General features: G+C 40.0%; 1 protein-coding gene across 1 annotated transcript; it reads left to right on the top strand.

Moving 5' to 3' along the window:
* Nucleotides 1-3770: 3770 nt before the first annotated feature.
* LOC311056508 (transgelin-like) lies at nt 3771-11896 on the top strand. Its single transcript, XM_084073171.1, has 5 exons — nt 3771-4026; nt 10368-10555; nt 10695-10866; nt 11098-11200; nt 11335-11896. The coding sequence occupies exons 2-5, from the start codon at nt 10376-10378 to the stop codon at nt 11495-11497; spliced, it is 618 nt and encodes a 205-aa protein (XP_083929297.1). The 5' UTR covers nt 3771-4026; nt 10368-10375; the 3' UTR covers nt 11498-11896.
* The last annotated feature ends 410 nt before the right edge of the window (nt 11897-12306 follow it).

Here is a 12306-nt window from a genome sequence, read left to right as displayed (position 1 = left end):
TCACAAGTTACAGCTCTGCATTTTCTGGCTGGAGCCTGGAGGATGAACCAAGATGGCGCCCAGTAAAGCCATGTGTTCTGTCAGCCCGTTTTCAACTAATACGTAAATATATTACTGATTATAATTTTATACAGATAGGCCTACTTTATATTACGTATTCACCAAAATCCCCAAATGTTCACATTTTTATTCATTCATATTATTATAACTGGACCTCAAGATTGTGTGAGATGTTTACTGCAAGAGTTTGAAAGTAATTGGTCTAATGTGGTTTATCTTATTTTTCACTTCTAAACACAGTTGGTAGCCTACATGCATGCAGTTCCTCCATCTCAACTTCACTATAGCTACCAAGATCCTGGTAAGTAGAACTATATTTTAAGAACATTATGCATTGTATTGCATGCAATTTGAAACTAAGTGTAAAGTCTTGTTATATGCAGATTCAAGACACTGGGTTGCTTTGAACTTTCTTTTCCTTGTTATAGCCTATAAAGTAGATGTATGACTCAAACACTAACTTTTGTAAATTATTTCTCATTTTATGAAAATCACTAAGCATATTAATCATTCATCACATTTAAAGCTACTTGCGTAATTTGAAGTAGGTGTGTTAGTCATCTAAAGTGAAAGTTGAAAGATCAACACAGTCATGCACAGTAGGCCTACAATCAATAAAACTGTTACCCAAGAGAAAGGTTATTAGCTGCTTTGCATCATGACATGCTTGGGGGAGCAGTTTGATGATTGATTATTGCAGATGTTTGCAGAGGTTGCTGAATCGCTTCTTGCTGCCACTGTGCTGATAGATGGAGATCATGTCAGTAGCTAACAAAAATTATATTATCCAGACTGACTAGGGACAATTCACTGGTTCTTTCAAAGCCTGCACTAATGCATGGTTGGATGCCATCTGCTCTCGATATGCTACCACTAACCGCTTCAGTCTTTAGATGTTGCTAGAGTGCAGTCACTAGTTCTTGTGACTCACTGGGCCTGGAGGATACTGAGGAATTTCAGAAATTCTGGCTCAAACAAAGAAAATATAACCGGCAATATGACTCCTTTGGTTGGGTCCCCTCTGTACTCGATGCACTATGACAGAAATAGTAACCTTCTATGAGCTCTTTGTACAGTAGCACATCAGAAACAGCTACAGAATAAGTAACATGCAATTACTTATGTATTTTATATAGATTAAATACTCTATTTATATAAGCTGATTGTGAAGTACTATTACTACAGTAGTATCATAGTGTTGGTCTCATCTCAAAGGGGAGAGAAAAAAACATCACAAAATCTTGTTCCAATTAAGAGAAATGACATTATTACTGAGAAAATAAATAAACATTATCCTTGACCTGTGGGAGATTGGTCATCTATTCTAGATTGATGATAATTGTCATTGCATCAGTCAATGCTGTATCAGCAAGAATAAATTAATATCAGTAGTGTAGAAATGTGCAATGGAACAAAAAAAGATTGCTCTATCTGTCCCCTTTCTTAAAGCTCTTCCTTATGTGGAATTTATCACACAGTGTGTATTTTGACCATTTACATGTCAGCTGGATAAGGTTTGCCATGTAAACAGTCCACTTCTTTCTCACCTACCTGGACATTCTTCTGTTTCCATCACTCAATGCTTTAACCACAAGACGCCTAGCATCGCTTTTCTGGGCATGTCATAATAGGCGAACATTCTGTGAAAATAGTAGATCAAAAAAGGTGCATATAGACCCCTGTGGGAACACAGTCAACTAAGTATGTTCGTAGGTTTTAACTGGTAAGTAGGCCTAATCTATAAATGCTTAAATAAACCACAAATTTAACCTAATGTAAAACCTATTTATATTTCACTCATTGTGTGGTAGAATGTTTAGTGTTATTAATATAATTAATATTATTAATTATGCTTTAAAGTTGCTCCAAGTGATATTTCTTTCTTTAGCAAATAAATACATAGGGATACCAATTTCGTCCAATCAGGAGAGAGAACTCACACAGGATAGGCCTACAGGATAAACAAGTGAAATCGGATGTGATTAAACAAATAAATAGGCAGACAAAATTAGAACTGAAACACAAGCCAATAAACAATATTTGTGTGGTTCTCTCCTGATTGGATGGAATTTGTAAACCGCCTGAAACGTTCTGTTTACTAAAGGTGGAGGGATGGGGAGACCCCTGTTACTGAACAAACACTTTATAGCAATTATTATTATTTGATAGATCGTAATATATATTACTTTTCTAACCACAAACCTTTTTACCTCTTGCATTTGACAAATTGTTGTGAGAGGGGGAAATAAATCCTGATTGGTGGTTGACCATGGACTCAGTGTAATGATAATGATAATGATTTTATTTGTATAGCGCTTTTCTAAACAAAGTTCCAAAGTGCTTTACAGACATGTCAAAACAAGTAATAAAAACAACCAAGCAGTAGTAACAACACACAACAACAATATACAGCAATAGAAATTAACAACAAATAGACTTAAGAAAAACATTTAGCATACAAGTGTGTTTTCAGGAGAGATTTAAAAGAAAGCACCGATTGTGCCAGCCTCAGCTTCTCGGGGAGGGCGTTCCATAGCCCAGGGGCCCGGATTGAAAAAGCCCGCTCACCCCGGGTAACAAGGTTTGCTGTAGGAGCGACCAACAGAGCCTTGCCTGAGGATCTTAAGTGTAGGAGTTAGGTTACTGCTTCTGATTTTAAGGAGGTTGCTAGAGGAGTACGTGCCAAAAAGTGACGATTGTTTACCATGGTGAAATATCACCTCAACAGCCTGAGTGTAATTAACCTTGCCCTTGACCTGGGAGTTTCAAAATATGACACACCGCGTTGGGTATCCTGGAGTTTAAGAGCAACAAAGACCACTGACATAAAACACGTGACAGGAACAAGGAGACTGACAGATGGGTTAATATGAGCCAACAAGCTCAAGACGTTGATTTAAGTGACCCATGGGCTTGGGCGATGACTTCACAGGTTGCCAGTGCCTCACAATGTTGTCACAACCCATGTCAGCGTTTAATCTCTGAGACCTCCCATGTCACGATTTGCACGTTTCATTTACTTGCCTCCAAGGCAAGGGTGTGTCCTTCAATTATGTCATACATCTCCTTAAGAATGTGGGGGATGTATATGTATGTCTTTCGCATTCATGAGGTGAAGTAAAAACAAAGCAGGAGGAGAGTAAACCAAAACACATGACTCAGGAATGCTCTCAGTATTTACATTTTCACTGACAACCTTAAAGCAAAGTGTCATGACGTGTTATGACATGTTTCCTCTGCTTCGGTTTGCCTCGCAGTACTCTTCCTCTGTGATTGGGTGAAGTGACATTCCACGGCTGGTTGGGGGTTTCAGTTTTTGAGAAGATTTCAAAAGACCGCAGCGAGCATAAATTCATATTGAAGCAATAAATCATCTTGTACAAGAGATTCAATGCTCTCTAATTACCATCATTTCCTCCCCATAGTGCTCTGGGCTAGTGGGCTTTAGTAGTTTATGACTAACTTACTCCTCCTTCACTTCCTCGTCCAGTCTGTTGAGCGGTGGTGGAGGGAGCAATGTGGAGAATTCTTTTCAGGGACCACACCAAAGTCTTTGGTCACATGATCTTCTTTTCTCCCTGCCGTTCTCCTAAATAAGGAGGTACAATTTGAGTGTGTGTTAGGGGAAAAAAGAGAAGCAGATAAAAGGGGCTGGGCCAGAGAATGATATAGGCGTATCTGTCTTGCTCTCTCTCTCTCTCTCTCTCTCTCTCTCTCTCTCTCTTTTTCTCTTGAATGTGGTGAAGTCATTTCTGAATAGTGTGTTTGCTATTTTATACTTTTTCGTAACATAGACACTCCCTCAGTGCAGTCTGTAACTGTGTTGTAACATAGACACTCCCTCTCAGAATACTGTAGTCTGTAACTGTGTTGTAACGGAGAGGAGCTTTTTGAGGAAACGGCAACACAGACAGGACTGAAACCACCTGCATTCACCTCAGTCAACAGCTACCGAATTCAACCACTGTAAGTACATAGTCCTCTACTTTGCTCCGCCCTAATAACTTTCTCCATTTCCAAACAGTTTTCTGGTTTGTCAGCAGTTGTCAGAATGTTGTATTTTTCTATCCTGTGGGGAGTATCTACTTTAGCACATATTTAGAATGTAGAAGTCTTAGTCTATATCATGTATGCCCTCACACACTCTTTCTCACGCATTGCTTTATTCAAATGTTGCATGACTTGAATCTAATTACCCAAAGCATACACTTCATAAGCCTTTTCATCATTACATACCATTTTCTCTACATCCATTGAGTTCCTGTTCACCCCTGAATGGAACCACGTGTCAATCAGGTCATGCCTTATCAAATCTTGTTCCTTATCTACTGATCTCAACATGCTTCGCTTTGTATGCACAGTAAAAATCCCAAGGCCCAGCAAACTTTATAGTTCCATGTTAAGTTGGCACGAACAGGCCATTATAAATCTCTTATTAGAGACAAGCCGTGTCAACGGGTTGTAGTTGTGTAATATATGGCCACTCCTAATATGACATACAGTACACTACGCACTAGGCTGCAGTAAAGCATAACGGTAGTAGTAAAATTGTCCATGCTTTAGGGATTGTGGGACCTACTGTACATGTATGTTGGTACACTGAAATCCAGTGTTAGTTTAACTCTTGGGAGCGTTATACAAGTCAATTTTACACCAAAGAGTTCAATTAAACATTTACATGTAGCTGTGTGTGTCTGCTTGTCAGAGGTTTATTATGTCTCTGTAGGTGTATATCTACTTGTCAGAACATAGGTTTATGTCTCTGTAGGTGCACTATATCTACTTGTCAGGACATAGGTTTATGTCTCTGTAGGTGTGCATTATATCTACTTGTCAGAACATAGGTTAATGTCTCTGTAGGTACACTATATCTACTTGTCAGAACATTGGTTTATATCTCTGTAGGTACACTATATCTTCTTGTCAGAACATAGGTTGTCTCTGTATGTATACCTATTTGTGAAAACACAGGTTTATGTTTCTGTAAAACAGTAAATGGCGCATTTATACAGAACCTTTATCCAAAGCACTTTACATTCTGCATTACACTCTTACTCTCGTATGTGATATCAAAGAACACACTGTAAAATCCTGTGTAATTTAACTCTGAGAGAATGGACCCATTTGGCTCCACTTGTACACACAGTGCAGAGTACACAGATAGAGCTGGGCTGGTCCCTGTAGCAGCTGCCACTGCATGCTATAGGGAGATATGGGCCGGTACACTACAACAAAATAATGAAACAGCTCAGACATGTTATCTTTGACGATCCCTAATGTCAACATTACAATGGCTTTGTTAATTGGAAGAACATTTCTAAAAGCTTTCTCAGAACTTTACATTTGTTAGAGACTGTTTTCTTTGTGAGTCCCATATTGTTTGTAGGAGACTGCAATTAAAAAGAAAATAATTGGAAACTCTAATTGGCTAAAATATTGATATAATTGGCAGGGAAAATTTGGGTGGAGGAAGTTAATGACATCAGCAACCTTCCCACAAAGAGGTAATTTGTGGTGGCACCTCCCTACTTATATGTTTTTGTATGAATACAAAGTAGGGCATTGCAAAGCATGAGGTAGGTTACTCAGCCTGTATATACCGTAGCTAAATAAATAGGAAATCATCATCATAATCATGTTATATTATTATATTATTATGAATTAATATAATAATAATTACATCAAATAAAGAAGTGTGATTCATGGTTGTAATTGTTAATACAACTTTTTTTGTTAGAATGCTAGCCTTGTAAGCATCGTTCCATGGTTAGAACTATAACATGATAATAGATAGTGTAGTTGGAGATAAATGTAGCAACACACAGACCTACATGACCTATAATTACCTATACAGGTAATGCTATATACACTATTGTAGTTAAAACTGCAATGGTTATCTTTACCAAATAAGAAAACTAATATTTAAAGGTGCTGTAAGTGATATTTTGGTCAAAAAGTTACAGCTCTATATTCTGATAGTAATCATTGTATAGATTGTTCAGTAACAGGGGTCTCCTCCCCTCTCCAGCTCTTTAGTAAAGACAAAATATATTTGTGTGGGTTACATCAAATCAGAAGAGAGAACCCCAAAAAGATCATTTCAGCTTGTGTTCCAGTTCCAAATATTGTCTGGAATGTCTGCTCATATATTTGTTTCATCACTTCCAATTTTACTTGTTTATCTTGTATCCTGTATGAGTGCTGCCTACTCATTGGAAGACAATTGGTATCCTGGCCGGTTGACTAAAGAGATGGAGAGACGGGGAGAACCCTGTTATTGGACAAACACTCTATACTAGCAATGAATGACTGCTATCAGAATATACAGAAGAGCTATTTAACACTTGTATTAACAAAACAATCACTTACAACACCTTTAAGGTACAATCACAAAAGTATTGTTTAGTTACTGTTAAAACTTTGGACTCCTTTACTGAAGTTACACTTATATGGATGCTAGATCTCTTTTAATGCTCATTTTGCATATTTACAGATTAATATCAAACTTGCAAGAGGGACCTGCTAGATTGTTTGTACTCTCAAGATTGGGGACATGTCAAATGATGCTTGACACGCTGTTGCCAAGATTACCAGCTGCAACTTGTTCCCCTCGGTGGCTTGCACCACGTTGTTTTATTCCAGGACACTTGAACAATAGACATACCAGTTGATAGACACAAGCTGTTGTGGGGATCAGACCATTGACCTTGTGATAATGACATGGTCTTTCTAAACACAAGGCCGCTTTACTGCCGACTCAACTTGTACTGACCTGTCCTGTACCGGCCCATATCTCCTAACACACACAACACACACACACACACACACACACACACACACACACACACACACACACACACACACACACACACACACACACACACACACACACACACACACACACACACACACACACACACACACACACACACAGTGCAATTGTAGGGTATTCTTAATCAAAGAGTCATATAGGCATGGTCTAATCTTGTAACCCCCTAATTAGCAGTTTGCGTGTGGAGCCTGTATACAGTACACAGGTCTGGATATGGGTTAAGGACAGAGGTAATCTAATAGACTAACCCTTCAGACCTCATATCCCTCATTATCCATTCAAAGGCATCCATGCGGAGATGATGTGTCCCTGCATGAAGCCTGTGTTGTTGTTTCTTGGGTGTGTCAGACGGGACACCCCAAAGGGAAAACACTCTTTAATTGAGAAAGAGACATTATAAATGATGGTGAGAGCAGAATTTGTACTTGCCAATGGTATTTACAATGGTTGCTCTGTCTGTGGCATATCTTGGCTGACAGAGAACAATCCCCTCCTTCGCATACCCCTATAACTAGGGGTGTGCCGATACACTAATTTCACGAAACGATACGATACGATATTTGGCTCACAACTTCGATACGATTTCGATACGATACGATACGCACTTTTTTTATTATGAAAATATATGGAGGAGAAAAAAAGAAAATGCAAACAAATAATTCTGTTTTTGCATTATTCAGACATGCAAACTTGTAGCTTTTCAGCTACAATAGCCGTTTTGAATCCAAATAGTATGACACCTGACCCGAAAAAAAAACATGTTGTCACTCTTTTCACTTCGGGGCCGTTTGCATGCCTGATTATTATGTTTGTAAAAAAAAAAAAAAAAAAAAAAAAAAAATCAAAAACGATATTTTTTTTTTCAAAAACGATACATATCGTCGCGAAAACGTATCGCGATATATCGCGGGACGATATATCGGCACACCCCTGCCTATAACCACTGAAGTGCCCTTTTTACGGCGCCTAGAAGAGGGTCTGTATGTGTGTGTGTGTGTGTGTGTGTGTGTGTGTGTGTGTGTGTGTGTGTGTGTGTGTGTGTGTGTGTGTGTGTGTGTGTGTGTGTGTGTGTGTGTGTGTGTGTGTGTGTGTGTGTGTGTGTGTGTGTGTGTGTGTGTGTGTTTCGAGTCATATGTTATAGATACTGGTATATGTCATAATTCATGAATGACTGAATAGCTGACCATTTGAAGTCTGAGATCCACATGGAAGCGACAACGTTATTAGACTCTGTTTTGTTTTACTATTGACTGTTAAACATCTTCATACATCATCTTCCATTTACTATGGAGATATAGTATCACTTTGATTTAAAAGACCAAATACAGTCTGAGCTTTACAGGCATTATACATTAGTCATTCACCATACTTCCTCTACTGTATGCTAGTGTTATGTTGCTGTTGCAGGGTAGGTTGGATCACACAGCAGTGTGCCATCTGGTTATCTTGCTTTAGTATAGTAGTGTATACACATAGCTTACCTCTGTGAGGGAGGAAGGAAGGAAGTGACAGCTCAATGTGCAAACAGGATGCAAGGAGTGGGGTGGGTCTGTAGAGGCCGGCAGGAAGTTAGTTCCTGCAGTATTAATAAGAGAGATTGAGCAACCAGGCCGAACGACTCAGAGAAATTGATTGATTGAAATTTTTATTAGGCAAAAAGAATGTAAAACAACACAGTTACATTTATAATGCTTTTGTCTAAAAGGTCCGGCCAAAAAAGTCCTTGCGGGCTTGTTTCCATTGGGGTCCTTGAATTAATTTCATAGACATATATAGTAGCAACCAAACAGTTCAAAAAACAACATAAGAATACAGAGGGGAAAAAAAATATATACCATTATGTACAAAAAAGGTCATGGGAAAAAAAGAAATATATACAAAACAAAACATGATCAAAGTAAAAAAAAAAAAAAAAAAAAATGTGTACAAAAAAGGGGGAGGGGGGGGGTCGTCTGTCTACAGGGAAACTGGTACTAGCTCCTCTTTAGGCCTCCAGAAAGATGAGTTTTTAGGGCTGTTTTGAATGAGCCCAGCGAACTGCATTTTTTGAGGGATGGGGTTAGACTATTCCATTCCTTGGTGGCAGTGCTATAGAAGGAGAATTTGCCCATGTTTGTTTTATGGGTGGGTGTTACCAGATTGTTGTTTACGCTCCCTCTAGTTTTGTGACTGTGGGTGTCACTAACTTTTTCGAGGTACTTATACAGATATGCAGGTATAGGGGGCATTTCGGGCAAATCTGCATTTACAATTTTGAAGACCAGTCCCATTTTTAATTGTATAACCCTGTCTTCCACCCTGAGCCAGCCTAGGCTGGCAAAGTGAGTGGGAGAGAGGTGGGTCATGGGCCCCAGTCCGAGAAGTAGTCGAATCAGTTTGTTTTGGGAGGTTTGAAGCTTAGTCTTCAGTGACACTGAGGTGTTGGAGTACCAAGAGGAGCTAGCATAGTCAAAAAGGGGCTGAATCAGGGCCCCTGAGAGGGTCCTGAGTGCCTGAGGGTTGACAAAAGAGGAAACTCTGCCCATAAATCTGGTTCTCTGGTTTACTCCTTTGAACACCTTTGTTGCCATGCTTTCACCTGTCAGGTAATCACTTTGATTTTTCCAAGAAAAATCCTTGAAACGAGATACATGGGCAACTGTCGGCCCGGGGGCCACATGCAGCCTTCACTTAATGCGGCCCGCAGGTTATTATCGGAATACTGATATATTATTGATTTCAGCTGTTACAATTGCAAACATGACGCGCTTGAATTACTTCTATATTAATAGCTTAATAGCTTAATGACTAGTATTAAAATTCTAGTGTCTTTTTTATGTCCAATGTATTTGTAATTTTGTATTTAAGTTCATAAAGTATTTACGTTCATAAAAATAGCAGATCTACAAGCTCAAAACGTGTCACAGTGCGACACGTTTTGAGTTTGTAGATCGGCTATTTTTGCTATTTTTGAATTGGGATCCTGATTTTTTTTTATGTGTGACAGAATGGCCCGACAGTATGTGCAATGTGGCCCTCTGGAGTGAGTGTGGAAATATAGTGGCCCTCTCCATCATCAAAGTTGCCTACCTCTGTTCTAAGTGATATATCACAGTGTTAGTCCATGGTTTTGACCTACACAGGGTTAATGTGAGCACGCGGATGCACTTTGTTTGCTGTTGTTTACCGGGTAGTCATGAAGGAGCCTGTGCATGTCATATCAGCTGAATTTATGCACAGCCCGATGCCGTCCACAGAGAATGAGATAAGGACATGCTGAGACACACAGCACTATAGAACACCAGGCACTTTAGAGCACAGAGAGAAATCTGAAGAATCATATTTGTCTTGAATGCGGGCCAGTACTGTGGGTGTGTGCAGGGCAGGAACCTAAAAGTGAATGATGTTGTTTTAAATATCTGCGCTGAATAATGGCAAACACAGATAGGGGAGTTTGCAAAGTTTGCAAAGTTTGCTAACTCTCCCCTTCCAACAGGATCAGCCATGGCAAACAAAGGTCCATCCTATGGTCTGAGCCGTGAGGTACAAAGCAAGATCGATAAGAAGTACGACCAGGATCTGGAGGAGAGGCTGGCTGACTGGATCATAGCTCAGTGTGGCTCTGGAGCGGCCAGGCCTGAAGCTGGCAAGACCGAGTTCCAGAACTGGCTTAAGGATGGCTGTGTAAGTGCCATCTGTTTCACTGTCCCATCAGAGGTTGCATGTCTGTGATCGTATGTGTGTTTATAATATGTTTACGGGAATCTGTTTCTCCAACTGCTTGTCTAATTAAACTCATTTACTCCTGCCCCTCTGTCTCTAGCTTCTGTCTGAACTTATAAACAGTCTATATGGGGATAATAAGCCAATCAGGAAGGTCCAGAGCTCCACCATGGCATTCAAGCAGATGGAGCAAATCTCCCAGTTCCTCAATGCTGCAGAGAAATACGGCGTCACCAAGGCTGACTTGTTCCAAACAGTTGACCTCTGGGAGGGTAAGACAGTGACACACATTAGAGCCCCGTCTGTAGCAATACACTGTGGCCAAATGTAATATCAGCATTTGTCACGCTAATTTGTCAGACTGTGCCACATATGAGGAAGGAAATATTTGCTCATTACACTAGCATATTATCGAACTGCAGTCAGCCGCAGTATTAGAAAAAGTTATTGTTCTCTTCCTTGGGGGGCACTCTGTTAATACGAGACCGATGTCTGTGTGACAGGGAAAGATCTGGCCGCGGTCCAGAGGACTCTGATGGCTCTGGGGAGTATAGCTGTCACCAAGGATGATGGCAATTACCGTGGCGATCCCAACTTGTTCCACAAGTGAGTTTTGAACTTTTCTCCCTCCTCCTAGCACTTAACTATTCCCTCTGTCTGTCCCTCTCTGCTGTCCCACCGTAAATATGTCAGTGCACTTGAGGAACTTGATTTTGGTCTGTTTGTGTGTTTGTGTGCAGGAAGTCACAAGAAAACAAGAGGGAATTCTCAGATGAACAGCTGAATGAGGGCAAATGTGTCATTGGCCTGCAGATGGGAACAAATAAGGGGGCATCTCAGGCAGGTATGACCGGGTACGGGAGACCCAGGCAGATCCTCAACAACCCTAACAACAACCCTTGAGCCAGGCAGCCTGCAACCCTCTGGTCCCAAACCTGTGACACTCATACATCTCCCCTCTATAGACCAGTCACTGATGATGGAGAACTGTCTGTCTATTCACTCGACCAAAGACAAGAAATGTGAACAAACTGGACCAAACTGGGGGACCAAGGAATAGAAAATGTACACACATTAGCAACACACTTTTGCACACGTTTCATATGCCCCCCACACACACACACACACACACACACACACACACACACACACACACACACACACACACACACACACACACACACACACACACACACACACACACACACACACACACACACACACACACACACACACACACACACACACACACACACACACACACACAGAGACAATTCATTTCAGTTCAGCAGAAAAAAAACATTCCATTTAAATACATTCCATTTAAATACATTCCATGTTGCTGGCTATAACACGCGTTATGCAATAATGTGGGTGATGGTTTTAGAATAGTTTCTACTAGCATATTTGGTAAGCTGTCGTGAAATGTTGCTAAGTCCACATGTCAAATCAATATGTTTGGCATATTTTCCAAAGCTCAGTATTTTTTATAAACAACTTAAATTGATTGAGAATTAATGATTCTGAAATAAAGTTCAATTAATTTTAAAGAAGCCTCTTGTTCTTCGCATCAAAACAAGACCATTGGAAATGTGATTGTGTATGATTCTTTTGTTTTATTTCTACAGATAATACTTGTGAGGAATTCACAATGTAGACTGAAATGCACCCTTTGTACTTTTGAAGAGACTGTTCGAGACAGAGTTGAAGTT

The sequence above is a fragment of the Gymnoscopelus microlampas genome (assembly GCF_963454915.1).
Source record: "Gymnoscopelus microlampas genome assembly, chromosome: 12".
In the NCBI taxonomy this organism is placed as follows: domain Eukaryota; kingdom Metazoa; phylum Chordata; class Actinopteri; order Myctophiformes; family Myctophidae; genus Gymnoscopelus; species Gymnoscopelus microlampas.
Note: the sequence above shows the minus strand (reverse complement) of the source record. Positions and strands in the feature narration are given on the sequence as shown.

Coding starts and splice junctions, on each gene's coding strand:
- LOC311056508 (XM_084073171.1), top strand. CDS start 10,376: ATGGCAAACAAAGGTCCATCCTATGGTCTGAGCCGTGAGGTACAAAGC. Junction 10,867..11,097: donor AACAGTTGACCTCTGGGAGG/GTAAGACAGTGA, acceptor TCTGTGTGACAG/GGAAAGATCTGGCCGCGGTC. Junction 11,201..11,334: donor GATCCCAACTTGTTCCACAA/GTGAGTTTTGAA, acceptor GTTTGTGTGCAG/GAAGTCACAAGAAAACAAGA.